This window comes from Sesamum indicum, linkage group LG7, assembly GCF_026168435.1.
Source record: "Sesamum indicum cultivar Baizhima isolate 11 linkage group LG7, ASM2616843v1, whole genome shotgun sequence".
Classification (NCBI taxonomy): Eukaryota; Viridiplantae; Streptophyta; class Magnoliopsida; order Lamiales; family Pedaliaceae; genus Sesamum; species Sesamum indicum.
In genome coordinates, this window is record NC_142663.1 from 7,484,883 (window position 1) to 7,508,297 (window position 23,415).

At 34.8% G+C, this 23,415-nt stretch overlaps 4 protein-coding genes across 14 annotated transcripts; 1 reads left to right on the forward strand and 3 right to left on the reverse strand.

Annotated features, from left to right (window-relative positions):
• Positions 1 to 10: 10 nt before the first annotated feature.
• Positions 11 to 6,727, reverse strand: LOC105166263 (cold-regulated protein 27). 6 transcript variants are annotated; one of them, XM_088882898.1, is made up of 10 exons: positions 6,444 to 6,727; positions 5,249 to 5,440; positions 4,859 to 5,105; positions 4,561 to 4,670; positions 2,407 to 4,461; positions 1,903 to 2,077; positions 1,687 to 1,768; positions 1,351 to 1,586; positions 624 to 738; positions 11 to 253 (listed from the first exon to the last, which is right to left on the reverse strand). In XM_088882898.1, exons 1-5 carry the CDS (start codon positions 6,516 to 6,518, stop codon positions 4,387 to 4,389), a joined length of 699 nt encoding a protein of 232 aa, XP_088739024.1. In that variant the 5' UTR covers positions 6,519 to 6,727; the 3' UTR covers positions 11 to 253; positions 624 to 738; positions 1,351 to 1,586; positions 1,687 to 1,768; positions 1,903 to 2,077; positions 2,407 to 4,386. The 6 variants fall into 6 exon arrangements, with proteins under 6 accessions (XP_088739024.1, XP_088739026.1, XP_088739023.1 ...); XM_088882900.1 differs by having other exon boundaries at positions 1,683 to 1,768; XM_088882897.1 differs by lacking the exon at positions 1,903 to 2,077.
• LOC148787515 (uncharacterized) lies at positions 215 to 1,734 on the reverse strand. The gene is made up of 4 exons (XM_088882394.1): positions 1,687 to 1,734; positions 1,474 to 1,586; positions 624 to 738; positions 215 to 253 (listed from the first exon to the last, which is right to left on the reverse strand). The coding sequence occupies exons 1-4, from the start codon at positions 1,732 to 1,734 to the stop codon at positions 215 to 217; spliced, it is 315 nt and encodes a 104-aa protein (XP_088738520.1).
• A 4,120-nt stretch (positions 6,728 to 10,847) lies between the features above and the next one.
• Positions 10,848 to 16,376, forward strand: LOC105166264 (ABSCISIC ACID-INSENSITIVE 5-like protein 5). Of its 4 annotated transcripts, none has more exons than XM_011085567.3 (5): positions 10,848 to 10,987; positions 11,548 to 12,784; positions 14,609 to 14,680; positions 14,779 to 14,808; positions 15,899 to 16,376. In XM_011085567.3, exons 2-5 carry the CDS (start codon positions 11,654 to 11,656, stop codon positions 15,971 to 15,973), a joined length of 1,308 nt encoding a protein of 435 aa, XP_011083869.1. In that variant the 5' UTR covers positions 10,848 to 10,987; positions 11,548 to 11,653; the 3' UTR covers positions 15,974 to 16,376. The 4 variants fall into 4 exon arrangements, 3 of the variants coding, with proteins under 3 accessions (XP_011083869.1, XP_011083870.1, XP_088738826.1); XM_011085568.3 differs by having other exon boundaries at positions 10,975 to 11,116; XR_002287446.2 differs by lacking the exon at positions 10,848 to 10,987 and adding an exon at positions 14,371 to 14,458 and having other exon boundaries at positions 11,123 to 12,784; positions 15,899 to 15,935.
• An 852-nt stretch (positions 16,377 to 17,228) lies between these two features.
• Positions 17,229 to 23,032, reverse strand: LOC105166266 (THO complex, subunit 5). Of its 3 annotated transcripts, none has more exons than XM_011085570.3 (8): positions 22,719 to 23,032; positions 21,992 to 22,282; positions 20,402 to 20,738; positions 19,926 to 20,263; positions 19,587 to 19,846; positions 18,609 to 19,209; positions 18,399 to 18,533; positions 17,229 to 18,047 (listed from the first exon to the last, which is right to left on the reverse strand). In XM_011085570.3, exons 1-8 carry the CDS (start codon positions 22,923 to 22,925, stop codon positions 17,784 to 17,786), a joined length of 2,433 nt encoding a protein of 810 aa, XP_011083872.1. In that variant the 5' UTR covers positions 22,926 to 23,032; the 3' UTR covers positions 17,229 to 17,783. The 3 variants fall into 3 exon arrangements, with proteins under 3 accessions (XP_011083872.1, XP_088738940.1, XP_020551052.1); XM_088882814.1 differs by lacking the exon at positions 22,719 to 23,032 and adding an exon at positions 22,471 to 22,712; XM_020695393.2 differs by lacking the exon at positions 22,719 to 23,032 and adding an exon at positions 22,471 to 22,712 and having other exon boundaries at positions 21,992 to 22,296.
• Between the last annotated feature and the right edge of the window lie 383 nt (positions 23,033 to 23,415).

Sequence of the window (23,415 nt, forward strand, 5' to 3'; positions counted from 1 at the left end):
ATAAACAGGCTTCAACTCCAAATGGCTACATCATATAAACAATTTAACTGGAAATCTCCTGAGGTGATTAATAACAAAACAAGTCCTTCATTAACTACACGGTTTCTGAAACTGGCTAACATTAGAGCAATTGTGGATTGGTTTGAGAATATAGACAAAGATCTCTTCTTTAGGTAGGTGAACTTGTAGAAAAACAATCCCACCAAAAAGAAAGTTAATCAGCATCAAATGAGGTGACATCTTTTTGCACAATCTGCAATGAAAACAGCATTATTTAGAACACTAATGTTGACAGTCAATACAAATTAATTGGATAACTATTGAAGTAAGAGGGTAAATCAGTTAGTATTAATTTTCTGTGTAGGATGCCAAAATCATGGAGTTTAGATGCAACAATGCCAGAGGATATTGGAAATTAACAATATTCACCAACTAGCAAGTCTAGTTGGTGAATATTTTCTCTTTTTGGACAATGATACTAAACTGCATCTTCCAACCCACACTTGTATCTTTGAAATTATAGGGGAGATCCAGTTTTGCACTGTCTTAACTAAAAACTGAGTGCCAGATGAAAAAAGGATCCAACAGACACCCAATAGAATAAGAAACTTAGTAATCTATACCTGGGATACATATTGTTTGATTCTGTCATTAATCGTTCCATCTAGAGCCCTCTCAGCAAGCTCATAATATACAGAACTTCCTTCAGGGCCGTTGACTTTTTCTTTCTGAAGATATCTGCATTACACAAAGCCAAGATAAGACAAAACAATATTTTTAATAATTAAATTCAATGAAGTCCCTAAGAACATACTAATAATCACCTTTTCTGGACAAGAGACAATAACAATAATCTAACTACTTCAAATCAATAAAAACAAAATACATCAGATGTAAAAGCAACATTAAAGAAAATACGTTTAATATGCTTCCTAGAAGAAATACCTACTTCTTTCAGTCTACTACTTTTTCCTAAATAAGGACTAAGAAAAAGATAATTCCTGATGCTACTAAGGCTTTTCCCCACATCCCAAATTTCATTACTTTTCTTGGTCACCTCTGACCTCCAAATATAAATAATGCCAATCTTTTATCAAACAAACAAAAAAAAAGGTCAGAAACTTCACCAACAGCAAAAGAGGAAGCTCTCATATTTTATAACATGAAACTTATAACATAAAATTTGGTTAATTTTATAAGCCCAAAGTTGATATTTTTAATCCCTACAAACTCGAAGACCTACCTCGCAAATAAACAAATTAAAGCATCACACGACATCCCATTGCATTCTCACTATCCAACAAAACACTTGTCTGCATAAACATTCTTTAATCAAATAAAAAAGCTCACATTGCTGTGATTGCGAGGCACGCCCTGGATTAACTGAAACAGAAGCCCGAGACCGCTGAAGTTCTTTCATTTCATAGCCAAAAATCGATGAGAGCTTGAGCGGGCAAATTTCTCTGTTTGTACCCTTTACCAGTAATCAACTGAGTCAATTCTTCCCTTCTTATTGGACACCCTGAATTTTTCTCAGTCTTGAACAGGATATAGCGGATCATTTCCCCAACCAGTTTCTCCTTTTCCTGTGCCACAAACATATTGGCACAGATACATTCACACAGAAGTTGAAATTGAATTTTCACACACAGAAACACACTAATTGGAGAAAAAACACATACTCACATGGTTTGAGATGTCGAATTGAGAGAAGAGTTCTGGCGTCTCGGACATTCTGTATAATGCGGCGAATAAGGAGCCCTAATTTCTGAAAATTGAATAAGTGAATATCATACGCAGACAAGTGGCGCTAGTGATGGCTGTCAGACCTCATGAAAGTTTAAATAAAACAGATCAGGTAAACCAATCAACAGTTAGAGCTCCTTTAATCCCTACGTGTACCGTGTTGAAATTGAAAGAGAAGGAACCGGGCGATGGCAACGACGGTGACGGTGATGTTGGCGGCGACGGCGGTTGAGGGTGGGGGTGTGTAGTGAGAAATACAGGACTGACAAGTAGGCCTGTGCATTTCAGAACCGAATTTTCGGGAATTTTCCGAAATTTTCGGTTCAGGTTTCTAAAAACCGGAAATCAACCGAATCATTTAAAAACCGATAAAAATTCTTGCAGGTTAAAAAACCGAAAAACCCGTTTATATATAAAAATAATTGTGATACTTTTTAAAATTTTATCTAAAAATACAAATAACAAAATACCAAAATTAAATATAATTAGCAACATTATAAACTAGAGGCCAATGTGTTGTTAATCCTCACAAAACACTTTCAATTTAGGCAAGAAGTCACATATTTTTAACTTAGTCATTTCATCAAATACTTTCAAAGTAAAAATTGTAACTTAAATTTTTTGAGTTTTCTTTTCTTTATAATAGAGCAAAGTACCTACCTATTGAAAAAACTGGTGGAGAGAGCTCTGCCGCCGGTTGGAGAGTGGAGGAGGTCGCCCGTCGGCTCGGCGTTGTCGTTTCTGTTCTGCTGCTGCGCCTGCGTTCTTTTCTTTCTTCCGCTGGTTCTTTCTTTTCTTTTCTTTCTCTTAGTCTGACTCTCTATTCTAATTCTATTTATATTAATATATAAATATAATATATATAATAATATATTTTATTTAAAAAATCGATTATTTGGTTCGACTCGATCACCAAACAGTGACCAAAAAATCGAACCGAACTCATAATTTGTTCTTTCATATTAAAAATTTATTATTGACTTACAACCTTATATACAAACACTGTGCGGCAACTCCTTTTTAGTATATTAATTATCGATACGTATTTTACTCAAATTAAATTAAAAATTAACACTTTATACAATACATGTTATATTGATAAAGATGACTATATATATATGCAAAACAAATACTGATATGTTATTTCAAGTTCAATTAAGAATAAGCTTAAACAAAACGAGAGTAACTTAACATGTAATTGCATGAAATTAATTTTCTAAAGAACTTGACTGTATTATTATTTTAACATGAGTCCGAAAGTTAAATGGTGTTTTTGATACTAAAATAATTTGGTGTAACGGCATCAAAATAACCACTTTATAAACCCTCTTCTCTTTATAATATAATAGCCATTGTGACACGTCGTTCTCACGTGCATACAATAACTTCACGCGTTTAAACTATATTATAAATAAAAAATATATATAAATTAATACATTACATTAATAAAAAGAAAAAATAATAATTTATCAATTAATATAAAATTTTAAAAAATTGAGTAATTTAACAAAAAAATTGGTGCAATATTTTTATTAACCGCGCTGTTTGTGAGTAATGGAAAAAAATTTCTTTTTATATTAATATAACTATAAATAACAGCCTATCTAGACCAAGTTTCAAAGTTCCAATTTTTTATAAATAGGTCCCAAAAAATATTTAGTAATCGAACCAAACAATTTACTGGGTCATTGACCAATTAGTTGGATCAATCTACAAATATAGATTGACCAGATATATAAATTAATTAAACTAAAGTAGAGAAAAACGAAAAGATATTAGCTCAAAATATAGATAGTTCCTCCTCGGGGAAAATTGCATTTTTGTCGCGCATCAAGGATGCGTTGTATTTTTGTAAACTACCCATAGTTTACGGGCATAACATGTTTTGTCCCATATAATCAATAATATAGCATTTTTGATTCTATAGGATAAACTTGTAGCACATTTAGTCCCATAGTAAATATAATAGTAGGACATTTAATCCCATAGGATATAAACAACTTTATATCCTGCGCAACCATAGCCATTTTTTTATCCTATGAAACCAAAAATACTACAATATTTATTATATAGGACTAAATATGCTAAGCCCGTAAACTATGGGACCAAATGTGCTACAAGTTTATCCTATGAGATAAAAAATGCTATAATATTTATTATATGGGACTAAATATGCTAAGTCCGTAAAGTATAGGACCAAAAGTGCAACTCACCCTATTATCTGAGACTAGAAGTGCAATTTCCCCGTTCCTCCTGTTTGAGTAGTTCAATCTGCACAAAACATCTAATTTCTAGTCCCGAAGTCATTCTGTTACAGTTAAGAATGGAAACAATATGCCCAGCAGAAAGCGATGAAGTTCCTTCTAAATAGAAACCAAACTAATGTGCAGGCTCTTGGCTAGTTTACCGAGCCGCTTGTTCTTTCTTCTTGGCTGATCACGGGAAATTTCTATAGCCGATCACACCAATAATCCATCTAGGGCGTGCGGTGATATCCAGCATCTTTCCCTCCATATACCGTTTCCACGACTCTCTTCAACATTTGATATAAAGTCACAAGTCAGAGTATTTTGCATTAATACGCCTCAAATATCTCATGCTTACATCAGGGATCTTCGTCTGTCTGAGATACACAGGACGTCAATCTTTAGGCAGTACATTGACAGGGTCTCCACCAACATCATTCACTTGAACAATATTGCCGAAAGGGACAACCTAAAAAATTCAGAGTCCTATAAGATCAGCCTGTTGCTGGTAGATGAATGTGTATTATAAGATTCAAACAGACAGACGCAAAAATAACAAGTTATTTACTTGATCATTGCCCGAACTTTTATCCTTAGTTCTCTTCTTCTTCATGTCATGTATCTTGCCAGACTTCTCTTCTTCAAGAGCTTCATCATTAAAGTTCTGATCCATCACCTCTGATTGAAAACAATGGGGGTCATAATAGAAACCTACAAATTCTTCTAACAGAAATTTCGACTTTCTCAACAGGTGCAGCCAACATTCAGCTTTTAGAACAAAGGCTGAACTCAGAGGATGAAAGATTCCGTCCATTTTATTTTGTTTTTCTCATGTGACATTAGAAAACGATAGCGAAATGTAATACCTGCATTGCCACCTAGGGAGCCTTGCCTCCATAGATGAAAGTTATTGGCAGCATGAGTATCAGTAGTTGCGGAAGGAGCTTCGACACAGGAAGCCGGACGGTTTCTGATTCCCTCTGTCTGTGAAGTCCCAAAACGCTGGATCCAGGAATTTCTCAGTGGGACTTTAGACTCCTCTTCTTGGTTGACTTTAGGTTCGTCTCTTCTGAAGTCAATTTTAGACCAACAACCATCACGAAGAACCTTGAACTGCATATGTAGGTAAAGGGTCGCTAATCAGAATATGGGAAATTCACGATTCTAGACATATATAGTCTAGAATTTGGCATGGAAAAAGAGTAAATACCATGAACGAAACAGTGAAAAGTTAGTGAAGGCAATAGAGATCCAACCTGACCAGAAGAAGCACGAATGCTGGTCAGCTTGTGCTTCGATGGTTTTAATCCAGATGGGCAGTTTTTATGGGAGTGCCAACCAAACAAATCTATTGATTTGTACAACTGATTGACGAATGTAGATTCCATGGATTTGAGAAACAAGCAGTGTTTCTCGTCTGTCCACTCTATGGGCTCGGATTCTGTTGCCTGAGATAGAACCAGGAGAGCTTTGTACAAGATACATATTGCGAGAACAAACATAAACTACTAATCAAGAACCGAAAACGCATGAGTTCAGAAGGACAAGGGTAACATTCTTGCAACAGTATATCGCTCCAATGGAGAAAGAAAAACTATCAAAGCACATAAAAAACCTTTTACTGCCAACAAAGACCAGAGGAAAACTACACGTTTCTGATATAGTATTGTCAAATTACTGAATTACCATAATTATGAACCGACAACCACACTAATACAATTAATTAGAAGACGAAACAGTATTTTTATATTAGCCCTCGTAAATACATTATGTCATATGTATAACACCCCACAACATGAGCATTGGGGTGGGGGGTATTTCGAGAACAAGACTAAGACAACAATCAAAGTGTATTTAGATTGTTTCCCATGGACCGATCTCGGCTACATCATGCTCAATATGGTTTCAAATAAGATATAGAATTCCAAAATCCACAACAACATGAAGAGTTTATAAGTTCAGTCTCAAACATTAACAAATGACAAAACGGACTCGTTTGGATTGATGGATTTCAAGTTCCTAATAACAAATCCTTCGGATTTGCTTGGATAGTCCTAAATTCAGAGGATTGCAAATGTTTAAAACTCTAAATTCGAATTATATTTTGTTGAACACCGACGAATTCTAAGTTCAAATACATCAATCGAAATGTAACCTTATGATCACAAGCCACATGACATTACATGGAAACCCCAAACGAAATATAAAAAGATCCTAAAATTTCATTATTATCAAAGAAATTCAGACAAAGACGGTCATCCCTTTTAAGATCAAATACATTAGTATGTATATATATATATATATATTCTTTTCTGGATTGATGATTTCCTCAGCAGTGTTGTTCCAAGAACCCTAACTTCACACATATTAACAAATTAAAAAAGATTGACACATATCACAAACTCCATCTTTTCCTACTACAAACATAATTCCAAAAGAAGAGTAATATACCATGAGAGTAGAAGTCTCCTCTTGCTCAACAGATATTCTTGCAGCCGGCCCAGATGAACCCATCGAGTCTTCCATAACCCTTGTCCAAAACCTTCAAACTCCCAACAAAAAAATCAAAAGAATATTAGGAGGAGGAGAAGAGAAGATTGGTTCTGGGATTATGGTATTGGCAAGAGTTTGGTGTTATTGAAGTTGTGAGAAGGTGAAAAAGAGTGCCAGGTGGTCTCTGCTTTACACGTGTCAGACCGCCAATCTGTGCTCCAGTCATCTCCGTTTTCATAGGTCACACTGTTGTGAGTGAAGGAAACTAAGATATTTTGGAGTTAATTATCTATCCACACACACACACACAAACACACACACACATATATATAAATTTATATTATACTGAAATTTTGAAATTTTTTCAAATTACAGAAACATTTCTTATCTGTTACCAAATTACAGTTACAACTCCAAAGAGATGTTAGTGTGATATTTTCTAACGGGTATTTTTGTGAGTTTTGTTTTTTAATAAGGGTGTAAATGTAATTATAATTATAATTTCAAGGATGTAGTTATAATTTTACAAAAAATATGGGATATTTGTGTATTTTAACCTAACTTAAAGGATCTCACTGTAATTTACCCTATATAAAAAGTAAAATTGTTTTGACTCATATACGATAGTTTGTGACACTACTACAATAGTTTTTTGTTGTGTAGATAATAACCTTAAGTTGTTTTCCCTTCTTTATTTCTTTTGAAATGTGATGTATTGATTTGTATATTTTATTTTTTATGAATAATATATTTTAAAAAGCGTAAAAAATTATTTATTATATGCACACAGATACAACATGCCACAACAACCAATTATATGTGCCATTTATTGAAGAAATATATATACAATAACTATATCATAGTTGATAAAATGTGAGTTTTCTAAAATGCGCTTATTATACTTATTTTTTCATAAATATTTTTTTAATTCATATATTTATATTTATTTAATTACTTGTGTTAAATAAATTATCTGTTTTACTTTTTTATTTAATTAAATTAATATAATAAAAATATAAATTATCCATACGAATCGGATATGCTGCGTTCAATGATATGTAGAATGGTCAAGTAAATTTTTTTTTTTTTTTTTTTAACACTCACACACTCAATGCGCACGCATAGAAAAGAACATGAGATCTCATATTAAAAAAAAAAAAAAGTTTATTTTTAAGGGATAATTACATTCCCCTCTCATGAGGTTTGGTTTAATTACACGTAAACTCTTTATGATTTGCGAAATTATATTTAGCATCCTTGAGGTTTACTTCAATCTAGCTTATAAGTTCATACCTTAGTCAAAATTCACCAAATTTGTTGATATTAATGAAAAAAATAAAAAAAAAATCTATATTTACACCCGATTAACTTAGTACTAACTTATAATAGGTAAAATAAGTTTTTTTATGACTAAATTATCTTTATACGTCTTCACAAATTACTGCATATGAGGAGGTATATTTTCACCGTTATAATGGTAGTTTAGTTTGAAAAAAAAAATATTTGATCTGCAATAAGTCAGTAATAAGTCAATCGAGTGTAAGTATCAATTTTCATTCAATTTTGTCGTTCATATCAACAAATTCATTGAATTTTGACTAACTGAAAAATTTATTTGTTAAATGAAAATAAATTTTAAAAATACTAAATATAATTTTTCAAATTATAAAAAAATTATGTATAATTATATCAGACGTTATCTCTATTTTGAAACCATCGAGGTGTCTTCCAAAAAGACAGAATGTGGAGTGTCTTAAAATATGAGGGGCCCAACAAAATATCTCTGGTCTTCACGAATTGTCACGCTATATATCATATGTTGGGTGAACGGGTATTTATGGTTTGGAATTGTACGATAAAAGATAGGGGACCGGATCTTCTTGGTCTCGCTAATAATAATTGCAACCGTTATTTTTTCCCTTTATTTTATGTGATAAATATATGATGATGTTAGTATATTAATATATAAAAATTAATATTTACATTTGATTGACTTATTACCGACTTATTATAGGTCAAATAAATTTTTTAGACTAAACTACTCTTATAATGGTGAAAATATACCTCATTGCGTACATTAATATGCAAAAACGTATGATGGTAATTTAATGATAAAAAGATTTATTTGATTTATAATAAATTCGTAATAAGACAATCGGAAGTAAATATAAATTTTTATCTGAATTTTTTGTTAATATCAGCAAAATCTGTGAATTTTGATTGACAGATTTATTCATGTGTTAGATAGAAGAAGACTTAAAAAATGTTAGATATAATTTTTCAAATCACAGAAAATTTTTGTACAATTGCACCAAATTAAGGAGGAATGTAACTTTTCATCCCGTAATTTAGAATTTTTTTATTTTTGGTTCTATTGATTACGAGATTCTCACTTTTAATCTCGTAATTTCTAAAAAATTAGCATTTTTGGTCCCATAACACATTTTTGTTATATATTTTAACCGAAGAGTTGTTAGAGCTTTTACACTTTTTGTCTAATATGTTACGAAATTATCACTTTTAATCCCGTAACTTTCAAAAAGTAGCATTTTTTGGGTCCCATGCACTTAACGACCGCATGGCATTTTTCTTTAAATATCTAACAAAAATGTGCCACGGACCAAAAGTACTATTTTTTTTTATAGTTGCACGACCCAGAGTAAGAATTCCGCAACAATGAAACCAAAAGTGAAAAAGCCTTAAGTTATGGGGCGAAAAGTATCATTTTTACCAAAGTTGTATGTACTGAAACTCTAGTATACCTAATTGAAATACATCAATAAAGACTCTTTTTGAACTCGATTTATTAAATTTAACAATCAAATTTAAATAATTTTTTTTAAACGATAAACTTTCAGACTCGACTAAAGCTAAATTCAATTAGTGTAAAAATAGAAAAATATACTTAAAAATATTAAATTATTCGAGTTCGAGTCATATTTAATCCAATTACAATTCAATTAAATTAATAATCAAATTCAAATTCAAATTCAATTTTTAAAACTCAATAATAATTCAAATAAATTTAAATTTTTAACAATGACATATTCGTCTGTACCCAAATCATTTGCAGCCTTTTCTGCTTCTTTTTCTTCTTCATTTTCGTTTTTCCCTTTTTTCTTTTTCCAAAATAAAAAGGCCATGGGCTTTTATTTTTGTTTTCTAATTAATATGTGGGCCCAGCCCAGTCAATTTTATGTTTGGGCTTCACCAATGCTTGAGGCCCAACTACAGCCCAAGTTGTGTCGGCAGAAGCTTTCATAAGTTACATAAATGTGGAGGCGGCTCACTTTAATTGAGAGTTGAAAAAGTGTAATTATTAGCTTTTTTCCCCGTACTTTTTATTCGATAAAATAAGAGATAATTATATTTATATCCTTGATTTATGATATATTTACAAAAATCATCCATATTCTTTTGTAATTACAAAAATTACCTTTAGTAGTAAAAAAAAAAAAAAAGGAATAGTATGTGTAATGATGTTGATATTTTGGAGGGTGTACTTGTAATTCTTAAAAAATAATTTGTGTAAACGATGTTGACATTTCTGATAAATATATATGTAAATAAATCATAGGTCAAGGGTGTAGATGTAATTATCCCTAAAATTAATTGTATTAGCTTTGAATTTTATATATTACTTTTGCATTTTGGTGGATTATATTAATCGGGTTTTTTCAATAATTTTGACCTTCTCTGTGAAAAGTGTGTGAAAATATAAATTACAAGTGCAAAAAAGATCAAGTTGGAGTGCTCGCAAAAACAACTTAATTTTTACCAATAAATTTCAGAAATTGGTGGGAGTTGTTTGTAAATTTTGATTTAAATCAATTTAATTTAAATAATTAAATAAACATAAAATAAAAAATAAAAAATCTATTTTCAGATCGTTTTTATCAATAAATTGATAAGTGTTTATATTTTATATATACGAACACCCCCTAATGAAGCGTATTTGATTGGGAGGATTTAAATTTCAAAGAAAGATTTAAGAAAAGAATTTCAAATAATTATATATAAAAAAAAATTAAAATTAATATGTACTGCACAAGAGACAAAATTTATTATTAAATATTTGAGATCACTACCCTCAATTGCATGGATCCGAACACAATATAAATTTTATTCATCATAATGGAGAAAAGTGTCAATTTTGAAATTTTCAGGGTGTAAATCTCCAAGCACCCCATTTTAGAGGGTGCAAAATGCAAAATACACCTACTAAACGACAAACACAACGTCCAATCAAGATCAACCGTTTATTCTCCCTGTACGTGGGCGGCAGAGATTAGCCCACTTCGCTTCTGGCCATTGGCTAGTGATCACACCAAACCTTCCTACTTCACAAGAACTACGATTGGGCCACGATTCAGCGTAACGAGACCCACATCCCATAATCTTTATCATCCCATATATGTGTGTGTGTGTATATATATATATTCATCCCAATTTCAAAAGTCCATAATTAGACACATGGCGAGAGCCCAGAAAAGAAAATCTTGGTAAAAAAATATTTCTCCATTTTTCCGTCTTTCTTGGGTTCAGGAAATTTTTGTCTGCGGTGTTATCTCTACATGTTTGTCTCATTTTTCACTTCTTGTTTGTCGTTTTTGGAGAATTAATCAGTTGTGGTTAGTTTCTCGATGCCTTTTCAGCTGTTTCCTTTCTCCCCACATTTTGCTTGATCAGTTTAAGGATAAGTTCATGTGGGCTCAGTTTGCATTTGCTTTCCAATTTAGTTTTCTGCTTTATTTTTGCTGTTTTGGGTTGAGTTAAATCAGTTGTTTGTGTTTACTTCGCGTTGAAATTCTTGGCTCGGGTTAATGTTAGGATGTAGTAAGCACGCAGATTCTGCTGATAATTGTATCGTGTGAAAGAAATTGTGGTAGTGAAGTATAATTGGCAGTATAGTTTGGATTTCATGGTTTAAGACTTGGTGAGGTTTCCGTGTAGGGCTGATTTTCTATGGTTTCTTTCTAATATTTTTTGCCCGAGCTTGATTGTAGCTATAAATCTGGTCGTATGTGTACGTTTTTACATCCATTTCTTGGTGTGTTTGTAGAGGGAGCGAAAACGGGTGATTAACAATTGATTTTCAGCTTATTTGGTGATTATAAAGAACGAGGATTTGGATTTTCTTGATACATATCTACAGGAAGTTTACGGAAATGGGGAGTAATTTAAATTTCAAGAGTTTTGGAAACAACCCGCCAGCAGATGGTGGTGGTGGTGGACGGCCGCCGGGCAGTCTCCCTTTGGTACGGCAGTCCTCAGTCTATTCATTGACTTTTGAGGAGTTTCAGAATACAGTTGGGGGAAGTGGGAAGGATTTTGGGTCAATGAACATGGATGAGTTGTTGAAGAATATATGGAGTGCTGAGGAAAGTCAGAACTTTGGGGCCACTTATGGTAATGCTGGTCAAGAAGGGAATGGCAATGGATATTTGCAGAGGCAGGGATCATTGACACTTCCTCGGACACTGAGCCAGAAAACGGTTGACGAGGTCTGGCGGGATATGTCAAAGGAGTATGTTGGGGGGAAGGACTCCAGTGGCAGCATGAGTGGTTTCGGTGTGCCCCAGAGGCAACCGACACTGGGGGAGGTTACACTTGAGGAGTTCTTGGTGCGGGCTGGGGTTGTGAGGGAGGAAGCACAATTAGCTTCCAAGCCTAATAATGTTGGATTTTTTGGTGATTCGTCGAACGCTGTGAGTACCTCTGGTCTTGGATTTGGAAACCAGCAGCATGAGGCTAGTAGGAATTCAGGTTTGGTTAGTGGTAGGTTTCCTGAAAGTAATAATCAGGTTGCTATGCAATCGGCTGGTAATTTACCATTGAACATAAATGGGGTCAGGTCTGCTGCCCAGCACCTGGAGAATCTCCCGATGCAGCAAGAACAACTAAAACAGCAACGAATCCTTCCTAAACAGTCTGCCTTGGCATATGGTGCTCCTATGGGAATTCCAAGCAGTGGTCAGTTGGGTAGTCCTCGGATTATGGGTGGAATTGTTGGGATTTCTGATCCGGCAATGAACAATAGTATGGTTCAAAATGCAGCCCTACAGGGTGGAGGACTAGGAATGGTTGGTTTAGGAGCTAATGTTGCGGTAGGATCTCCAGCATCAGATGGGCTCACTAAGAGTAATGGAGATACATCTTCAGTCTCGCCAGTCCCTTATGTTTTTAATGGTGGTTTACGCGGTAGGAAAAGTGCTGCACTGGAGAAGGTAGTCGAAAGGAGGCAGAGGAGGATGATTAAAAACAGAGAGTCAGCTGCAAGATCACGGGCTCGTAAGCAGGTAAAAAAACTTGGTTGCTTGAAGTTTCTGAAGGAAATAAGTCCTATTATTGCTTCTACGTAGTTGCCTTGTTTGCTCATAATTTCTGGTCCGGTAGGCTTTTAACTTTGGAAACAATATAAAAGATTAAGTTAAAAGTAAAAGTGCTTTTAGTAATTTGTTTTCTATTTAACTTTGCTCTACAGTGCTGTTTGGATTTTCTGACAATTGGGATCTAGATAATCTCTTATTCTTTCTCCTGCCACTTCCATTCCAGTCTATTCAGCTAAAGTTGCTTTTTCAGCTTTCAGTCTACCTTCCTAATAATGTTTTCCTTGTTTGTCCATAATTGCGTCTTTGAGGATGTAAAATATGCTTACCTCTTCTAACTAGCCTTCCCCTATTGTTTTCATTTGCCTTGAGAAGTTGAATGCCATAGGTATAACTCCATACAGGAGCTTCAAAATGCATATTATTAAGCTAGTGATTATTTCAATTTCTTGCTCATGATTGATCATTAGTTTGGGTTTGTTGAAGATGCTAGAAATGATTCATGCAGTAACTGAACAGGCAATACTCTGTCCTTATCCATCCATAATATAATGCAATGAGGTTTATCCATTAGCAATTTGTGTCAAAACTTCTGAAACTACAAACTGGTGCTGTATTTTACGATATTTGTTCTCTGGATGCTTTCTATTTTGCAGTGCTACTTTGTTTCTTCGGCTAACCATATTATTATATATAGAAAGTACCTTTTATCACTTTAACTAAGAAATCTTAACATTTCCTTTTTAATAAGTTATGATAATCCTCTCATCCCTGTGATTCTCCTAACTTTTGAGTTTTGTCACATTTTCTTCAATTGATATTTTCCTTCAAAAGTTTATGTATCAATCTGTTCACCTTTTATTTGATTGGTTTTACTCAAAATATTTTTTTTCAGTTCTTTTTCCATGCATTGAAGTGGCTTTGCCAGTTGAGTTTCTATACAGATTTGCTGCCTCATACCATACCAAATAGACTTTACTGCGCACCATTTTCTGCTTGTCACCTGATGAATACCAGAATAATAAACCAATTTATAGGACTCAGCCCACAGAGAAGAGAGAAAATGACAGAGCGATGTGAAGGACCGGGATTATTCATGTATTACATATATTCAAAATTGACTGATATCACTCTTTCCATCCATTTCTGCCTCAAACAGTAGTTGTGTGTCCATGGCACCTTGTTACATATCAGGAGAACTGCCACTATGCTATTTGATTAACCATTACGATGCAAAGTAAAAATATCTCTTATATTATTGGTGGCCTTGTCAGGTGTAATTAGGCCATACATAAACCTCTAGTTATTGTAGAAGACTAAAACAAAAGGATATCAAGCTAGATAACAAAGCAGGCTTTCATAAATAGAGGGATAAACAGGATAACAATATCCATCTTCTGGTTGCTTCTCAAACATTCTATTTTATCATCCACAAAAAAGAATTGGATGTTGTATGCTGCAGAATGGTAATGTGATTGCTCTCTAGTGTGCCATCTTATCATCCATGGACATTCCCCAAACACTACAATAAAGGAATTGGATGTCTTATGCTGCAGAATGGTAATGTGATAGCAATCTAGTTTGACGAAACATGAAAGTTATGACAAGTTACACTTGAAGCTTAAAGGTCTCCTTTGTCACAAGGTAATTTAGTGGCTTAAACGTGTATTATGCCTGCAATCACTAAACAAACTAAATTGTCAGCTACAGTGGTGAAGTTTTAATATAATTTTTCTGCAGAAATACTGCTTTTCAGATGATGTATAGTAATAACTAGTCTTTGGATTCTTCCAGGCATACACTATGGAATTGGAAGCAGAAGTTGCAAAACTAAAGGAGGAACACGAAGAATTGCGGAAGAAACAGGTAGGTTATTACCACCACCACCACCCCGCCCCACCCCCACCCCAACCTTGTATATGTTCATGAAAGTGACACCTTTTTGCTGTTCTTCTGCTCTGCAGGTCGAAATGATGGAAATGCAGAAGAATCAGGTATGCCACTTGCATCTACCTTCAGCTCTTCAAAAACAACTTTTACAGTATCTATTTGAAACATCCTTGGCATACTCCAATAATATGAATTATGTTCTATATTACTCTGATGCAACCAGCTGTCGTTGGATCCCGTGTCCAGTCATTTGGCTAACTAGTTTTTTTGCAGTTGACATGTCCTCGCTATCATATCATTTCTGCAGAGAATTTGTTCTATTGAATCTTCCGTTGATGGTTTAGTCTAGCCTTCCCCATGTAGTTGTATTTGCATTTTTTCAAATGGTTTACTCTCTTTTCCGATATTCACTAATTGAAATCGTCTCTACCATCAAGATCCTCGATATTTTCTTTGAGTTCAAGAAGGCAGGAAGAAATATTTCTCAATGGCTGCATATAATAATATATCTTCTACTTCATTAGCATCTATTCCCCATAACTTAAAAAATATTTTTTGATGGTTAGACTAGTCACTATCCTTCTTTAGATCATATTTGCTTCAAGAAAACAACTGCCACATCATCAACCAGTTAACAATTGCAAAAGAAACAAAGGGAAAGGGACCAACCTTGCCAAGTTGGATTTCCAGGAAGAGAGGTTGTTGAACGAGTCAATTTAGTGTATGATACAGAGTGAGTGTTATGGTTTGGTTTGGGTCCAAACTAGAAAATAATAAACACTTCACTTCCTCTAGGTACAAACTAGGATAATAATAAAGCCTTGAATTCCCTCTGGCCACGTTTTGCTTAAAGGGTCTGACTCAATTTGTTACTCTTTGGCCAAATTATCAGGGATCCAACTTTTTTCCAGAGGCAAGTTGTGATTTTTACAGTAGTTGATATGTGATAGTATATATTGTACAGAATTTTGTCCCAGTAGCGACCTTGGACATCTGAGCATTTTCTGAACCACGCAAAATTTATGTATCTTGTGTTTGATTTTTCTGCTTATTTTTTCACACATTTCGTAATCTGTTATGCAATATTCTAGCAGGTGATCCAAACACCCATCCCTTGAACATGATGCAATCACCATTCAAGTTTGCACCAAATACAAACAAAAGCATCTCATAGTTCACTTTTGATATGGGCAGGTCCTGGAGATGATGAAGCAGCAGAATGGGACCAAAAGACAGTGCTTGAGAAGAACACAGACAGGTCCATGGTAAATGGTGATGCAGCATTAACAACTAAATATATCTATAAGAATACATGCTTGTGTAAATATTCTATAGGGATATGTTCCTGCCATAGATCAATAGAAATTAGAGGAGCAGTGCTCTGCCCATAAATGTTACTTCACATGAATCCTCTTGTTCAAGAGGAATGACGAGTAGCTACCCAGCCCTCCCTTCTTCTGAGCCTGATAGGTAGACTGCCTGAATTATTACACGGCAGTTATTTAGGTATCAGTTAAACAGAGATGGTCATAGAAGGCACACTTGTTTAGTCCAAAACACCATGCTTTTGCCTGTTATGTTAGTATCTATCCTCGTGTTCGTATACCATAGATGACAGTTTGTTATAGCTTTACAATGTTCTAAATTGTTATCATCTGGTGCTGGATTTCCATTTCCTGTTTCCTTTCAAAGTTAGAAATAGAAGTTGCTGCATTACTTCCTTGACTCTGATTTGAGAGGCACTGCTAAAAAACTACTTAGTTTTCAGTTCAAACTTGAGTCAGAAGGTTTCAACGTTTTCTGATGAATTCACTCTCTGTCTAACTTCTGGGAAAAAGGCACATTGAGCCAAGTCAATTTCTTTCTGTATTAATATTGGAAAACTCCAAAGTATGGTGTTGAAGTTTTGTTTATACATAAAACGTTTTGATCGATGTCATTTCCAAGATAAGTTCTTCAGGCTTAAAAAGAAGGATATATAGGGTAAATTATAATTATCTTTCTTGAAATTTGACATAATTATGAATATTCCTTTGTTTTTTAAAAAATTATCAATACCCTTTAATTCTAACGACCGTCTAATAATTAAACTAATTCGTTAGATTTTCATTATTTTTTGTAGAGAATTAACTAAAATAACCTTATGGATTGAGAATTATAATTTTATTTATTTTTTAAAATTCTATAATTTTTTTTTATGGATTGAGTGGATAATTTTTTTTTATAATTTTTAAAGTTTTTTGATCCACCTAGTTTGATTTTTTTAATTTTTATTTTTTTTAAAAAATAAAATAAGGACAAAATTCATAATTTCATGTATTCATATAAGGACTACATAATTTCATCAAACTTCGAGAGCATTCGTAATTTTTCAAACAACAAAAGAATATTTGTAAGTATGTCAAATTTAAAAAAAAAAATCATAATTTACCCCATATATATATATATATAATTCTTGAAGTTTACTCTCTCTTGAAGAAGAGACAACTGCCACCAACTAGAAAGGAAAATGGAAAAATCTATCTAAATCTGAACTATAAAGTTCTCACGTCAAATTATGAATTGATGTCAAAATACAAGTCAATCAATAACATTCATATGCTCGTGAAGACCATTGTATTTACATTGATATCTCCATCTTTTAACTCGGATTAACTGACAACGTCGTTAGAGGTTTCTAAATCTTCGATAAAAATTGAACATATGATGACCGTTTAAATTACAATCTCAAGATGGAGATTGATAATGTACCTAAGCTATCATCTGATGATTTCTAATAGTATCTTCACCCGAATTCCTTGGAAAAGACTTCATTATGGCCCTGGATCTGTTTTTCCAAGTAGTAAACAAACAAGCAGCTAACAACGGAAGGCAAGCTAATGGCCTCTTAAGCTCTATTTTCAAGCTGTATCTTGACAACATCAGCAATTTACCTCATGAGCCAAAGGAAAGACAACATGCGCAGTTTCTTGGTTTGAACACAAGAGGGTTCCGACAAATCTTCTGAAACCACCTTCTGAAGCCAAACAAGCTGGAAACAGCATAGCTATTAGTGCATCTCCACCTCATGATTCATGTTCTAGTAAGGATAACCAGGAGTGCAGGTGTTGTCTTTCCATGAAATCATTTTCCTACGATCCCGACCTCTAAAAGATCGGCTGACAAGCCTTCCACTTACAGGCTTGCATAAACCAACATCAATCACTGAAGTAGACCTTCGCTTCTCAGAAGGATTCCCATCATCCACGAAGAAGTCAAACAGCATCGCAAGGCAAAGCACTTGATGACCTAGAATTAAATTTTCTTGATCGAACGGTATCATCCTTATTATGTGAACATTGACCTGCATACAATATATGAACAATTTAAATCAGCATCACTCCAGTTGAAGAACAGAACTGCACATAATGACCAAGCCAAACACGAATGCATGCTTTCATATAGGCACATGGTGCTGCCAGAAACAATCACTCATAAGAGCAAGTTAGCTCTTTCACCTGCCCAAATTATGAATGTAAGAACACTTAATAGGTTTTCATATTTCTTATCAATAAAAAAATTCAGGTCAGTACTGACTAATGACTGTTGAAAATCAGAAAACCATCAGACAAGCAAAATGCCTTGTAATGCAAGTATTAGTTACACTTAGCTTCTCTATTGACATCTGTTTTATCATTCGAGTCTAGATGCTTACCTCTGCCTCCATTGCACGAAGTTCATTGTACCACCTCGAACCATTAGACACGAAGTAGTTCTCTCCTTGTGAGGAACTATAAAGACTCAGTCCAAAATGAGGAGGCCTAAGAGGATATTCTGTGCTTATTTTGATCTGAAAAACAAATAAAATCAGTAATGAGTTAGGTGGTAAATATGGACGAAGGTTAAAAGCGATAAGTGGTTTAACCTTGGCTTCCAATTTCATAATCCTGTCATCATTGTCCAACCTACGAGTTAGTACAAGACTGTATTCTTGAACCCCACAGTCCGCCCATGAATTGTCAACAAATGCTAGTTCTCCCAATGGTGATGCATTATCAGATGTTTCCTCCACTTTAACTGGTTCATCAAGCTCATTATCAGATTCCAGCATGAGATCAACATCCTCCTCAAGCTTCTTAAAACTTGGTGACTTCCCCTTGTTGATTGGGGACATGATACTTTTTGAAATCAAACTCAGCCTTCTGGAATTCTCAAGTTCAGATCCTTTTGTGGGGGTGAGTCCAACATCATTTACACCATTAGCAACTGGAACCAAAGATGGAAGCTCCCCATCTTCTGTTGTGGTCTCCATCTCCTTGGACCTACCAGAGTTTCTATCTGCATTGACACTTGTAGGACCCTGACTCTGTTCTGCATCAACCAGTGGCAGAGATGTAGTACTGTTACCAGCTGAAGTCATGGATAGCCAGCCATGCAAATTGCAGTGTGGAGTGTATGAAGCCCATGGAACGCTTTCACAGGTAAAAGTAGGCCAAGTAAGCTTCCTTAGCGAATCAAGTAACTCCCTGTAAGTCAACCAAGATACCAAGTTTTAAATGAAGTGTGCTTAAGATACAGGGGAGCAGAACCATTAGAGAATGTCAAAGATAAATGATAAAGAAGATACAAGATAAGGACATTTTGGAAGTAGATAAAATAAAAGAAACCCCATGGCTGCAAATACAGAATTGCAAAGTATATATATAGAAAAAGCAGAAAAACATAATTAGAGTTTCAGACGGGGCTGAAGAATAGCTGTAAGCCATAAATTTCAGAAGATGTTCCAGCACACAATATCAAAATGGAAATGCTGCAGTCTAGTTCAACTACATTTTAATATGCCTATAGCATCCATTTGTTCTAGGATCTATGATTACAATAAGCAATCAGGGCAGTGACTCACACAAGAGCCAGCTGAGCCTTTTTACGAGCACAAATCCTTTGCACAACTGTCTGCACTCTGTTCTGCTGACGATATAATGACAGACCTGACAGAACAGAACCGTGTCTAGTAGTCTCACTATTAGAGTCTCCAGAGACTGAAATCAGTGGCGAAACCTCTGGCAAGACATCAATTCCTGCCAAATGCTGGACCCATTTGTAAGGCCGTGAAGTTCGCCTATCATCAAATGAAAAAGAATTGCCAATCCAGAGCTTTGCTGACTGCAAAAAGTTGTACATTACTATATTGAAATAAAAAATACGTTAGGTTCATAGTGTACAAACTATCTCAAAACCAAACCTGCAGAGGGAGCTCAAGGCCAGTGTCATCAGGAAATAAGTTGCACAAGATATTGTTTTGAGGATCTTCTTCAGAGCCTTCTACTCCTACACACACAACATTCAACTTTATTAAGAACTCAAACTTCAAGGAGATGAGTTTTGCTGAGTTCAAGTCCGAAGCTTCATCATCACTTATGTGGAGGGAAACTTTAAGAGGATGACTTTGATATATTCCAGACTGGTCATGGTTATCCTTGCTTAGAACCTTCTTTGGCCGCTTTCTCCTCCTTTGACCATCGTCTTCCTCATCAGGCACATCATCTTCCAACTTGGAATTCTCTAAGTTTGTTAATATAGCTGAAAATTAATAGATCAGATAAAATTAAAGTTAGCCAGGTTTGTATAATGTGCCGTATTCCACCAGAGACCGGGAGGACTTGCTTAGATATATCATTAACCTAAACATTAACTAAATTGCTTGATACATTTCGTTACCAGAGTCCTTATTTGCAAGCTGGCGCGCAAAAGCCTGTGCATCCTTTACACTTCCTGCAATCTCCAGTTCAATATTCTCTCCAAACGCTTCCTTCTGAGCAAGTAACTGAGAGTAGATTATGTAGAGAGGAGGTGGGAGCAACTCTGCTAATTGCTGCTGCTTTAGTTTCTTGGTATGCAGAAGCCCCAACTGATGTTGCACAGGCAAGGATGCCTTTTTGAGAGCTTTGAGGTGTGAAGGGAGACTTGATAAGAACTTTTTCCTGTTAGCAATTGTCTCTTCGAGAGCTTTTCTTTGTAGTTCCAACTTATCACGAAGCTTGCATAATTCTTTGCGCTGAGACAGAATACATATATCAATACTTCTAAATGCTTCCCAGGCATCAAATACACAGTCATAGTGGAAATAGACAAAGAGATGAGGGATTGGTAAAGAGAAATAGAGAGTGGAGTCTCATAATAAATAAGACAACACAAAGTCATGTCACAAAATCAGTACTTCAAGCTAAATGCAGGACGAGGATGTGCTCACCCCTCCACCCAAAGAAATGACTTAGATATACAAATATATAGGATCGGAAGCTCTAAGCCATCATATAACACTGAGGCAATCAACAAAAGAAGCCTATGTGCACCAACACCATGCTTTTGTCAGTGCCTTGTAGCATATGCATAAAGAAAAAATGTCCAGTTCCAACAGTGCTGAAGACCAACACTCGTAATAGCAGAAAGTTGAGAAAGGGATTCATAACAATTAGCCAGTTGCTTTTAGAATATGAAGCCAAACCTCCTTGCACCAGAAAGTTACTTTTGGAGCAAAGATTTACAGGTAAGAAAATTTAATGTAAACCCACCCATGGTTCCTGCACATTCACGGTGAGTAATTAAAAGAAAACATTTTAGTATAGAAGATGCATTTTTTCAGTCAACTGTGTGTTAGTTAGCCTTCGGTCAAGACCTTCAGCTTAAGCAAGACATGCATCACCATAAAGGTAAATCAAATAGAATACAGATATGGCTTACAACCACACTAACTTAAGGTCAATAGTATCATGTTATGTAAATTACTCAATAACAGCCAGGAAAGTAAGCATATGTAGTAATGCCATAAACATACACTACCTTATCTTATTACAGAGTCGAGATTAGAAATTGAAAAAACCATCAAACAAATCATAGAAATCTGAGACAGAAATCACAGAAGAATTAGTGCTACAGATTTCTTTGTCATGAAGTCTAGATGACTAACCAAAAACTATACCTTAATCCCAGTGACCTGTGCATGAGGGCTTTTTTAAGTAATTGGTATCTTTTCACACATCATCAACTAATTGGTTTATTACAATCTGAACGACTATAGTAACAAGTACATTGTCTTACCCAACCTTTAAGTTAGATGCTTCAGGTTTCAACTTAAAATTGATAGCTTGATGTATTGCAAAAGATGTTAAATCTAACAACCTTCTCAATTGTAAAGTACAAATGCATAAACAAAAATCTTAAATGAAGTTAATCACAGTCATCATAAACCAACATCACTATTAAAAGCATCAATTAGGAAACGATACTCCTAAGAGATAGATTACTTGCCTGGAAAAGCTCATAGTTGAGCCTTTTAAGCATCAAATCATGCGCACTGTCAGTTGATAATGTGGAGCTTTTAATGTCTTCTGGGGCATCTCTGAGGAATTCTTCCTCGGGTACAAGTTCAATATCAGGATATTTAGTCTTAAAGTCTTTGCAAGCTTTTATTGCTTTAACATAGTGATTTTTCTCATACATCAAATTATGGAGCTGCAAGGTTGTGAGGTCCACAGGTGCTTTAGCGCGTTCAGTATCTGCTTTTACTCTGTCTTCTTCAAGCAAGATAGACCTATTTGCCTGTTTCAAGAGCACTGTAAACCAAATAAGCAGACCTAACGAAGAAAGCTTGTCCTACATAAATACCATAGATTATCCAGAATTATCTATATCTCACATTCAGCTCCAGTTAACACACTATCAGCAAACTTCGAACTTGAAATCTTTGGTTCAAACCAGTATTCCATACAAAACAAAGTCGTTCATACCTACTGTAGTTATATTATAATTACATCGTCCTTCCTGGTGAACCATTAGTACTCTATTATTAATCATCAAGTAGCAAGTCCAGTCCTCCCATCCTGAACCATAACACCCTCAAATAGCAATCATTTTAATTTATATTGACATAAAAGGGAATCCCACGGGTCCTAAATCGCAATAAACCCTAAACCACAAAAATTTCGAGAGCCCAAGAGGAAAAAAGAAACACAAAGCCGCACATGAAAAACGTGACCTGACGTAGGGTGACGAAATTGAGGAGAATCCTAGTGACAAGTTCCCGGAGCTGGGATTTGGGCTGAGATTCTTTCTTGATGGCCAACATCTTGGCCACGATTTCTTCCGCCGAAGCCTTGCTCGACCGCAGCATGTCGTAGAGCGCCGCCATGTCTACATTGCGCTCCGGCAGTATTTCACCGGGCTCCGCCATCGTCACTTCCATTTTCACACTCTTGCGACCTCCGACATAGCTATTCAAGCATCATTAGCCATTTGGTGGAGTCGGCCGCTTCGTATTTGTTTCTGGGCCTGTTCTTGTTCGAGCCCATATCATAGCCCAAGCAAATAAGTAGTATTTGACTTATAAAATAGGAGTATGCGGAAAACGGTTCAACCGTCCAACCGGATCAAACCGAATTTTCGTTCGCCGCATCAAATTTTTTTTTTTTTTTAATATCGATTTTTGATTCAATTTTTGGCTATTTCGGTGATCGAATCGAAAAGATTAACTGAAATTTTAAATAAAATATTTAATATATATTATATTATATTATATTTATATATTAATATATATAATTATAGAATATACTATATAGAAATATAGATAGAATAGAGTCAATTGACTGCAAAGTGAGAAACAGAAAAAGAAAAGGAAAAGAAAGAAGAACGATCGACGACGAGTGCGGAAGAAAGAAAAGAAAAGAAAAAACGAT

Coding starts and splice junctions, on each gene's coding strand:
- LOC148787515 (XM_088882394.1), bottom strand. CDS start 1,734: ATGTCCGAGACGCCAGAACTCTTCTCTCAATTCGACATCTCAAACCAT. Junction 1,587..1,686: donor AATTCGACATCTCAAACCAT/GTGAGTATGTGT, acceptor TTTGTGGCACAG/GAAAAGGAGAAACTGGTTGG. Junction 739..1,473: donor CAGTTGATTACTGGTAAAGG/GTACAAACAGAG, acceptor TGTGTAATGCAG/ATATCTTCAGAAAGAAAAAG.
- LOC105166263 (XM_088882897.1), bottom strand. CDS start 6,518: ATGGAAGACTCGATGGGTTCATCTGGGCCGGCTGCAAGAATATCTGTT. Junction 4,671..4,858: donor CTCCCTAGGTGGCAATGCAG/GTATTACATTTC, acceptor GTTTTCAATCAG/AGGTGATGGATCAGAACTTT. Junction 4,462..4,560: donor AAAGTTCGGGCAATGATCAA/GTAAATAACTTG, acceptor TGAATTTTTTAG/GTTGTCCCTTTCGGCAATAT.
- LOC105166264 (XM_011085567.3), top strand. CDS start 11,654: ATGGGGAGTAATTTAAATTTCAAGAGTTTTGGAAACAACCCGCCAGCA. Junction 12,785..14,608: donor GATCACGGGCTCGTAAGCAG/GTAAAAAAACTT, acceptor GGATTCTTCCAG/GCATACACTATGGAATTGGA. Junction 14,681..14,778: donor AAGAATTGCGGAAGAAACAG/GTAGGTTATTAC, acceptor TCTGCTCTGCAG/GTCGAAATGATGGAAATGCA.
- LOC105166266 (XM_011085570.3), bottom strand. CDS start 22,925: ATGGAAGTGACGATGGCGGAGCCCGGTGAAATACTGCCGGAGCGCAAT. Junction 22,283..22,718: donor ATTTCGTCACCCTACGTCAG/GTCACGTTTTTC, acceptor CTCTTGAAACAG/GCAAATAGGTCTATCTTGCT. Junction 18,534..18,608: donor TTATGAAATTGGAAGCCAAG/GTTAAACCACTT, acceptor TTTGTTTTTCAG/ATCAAAATAAGCACAGAATA.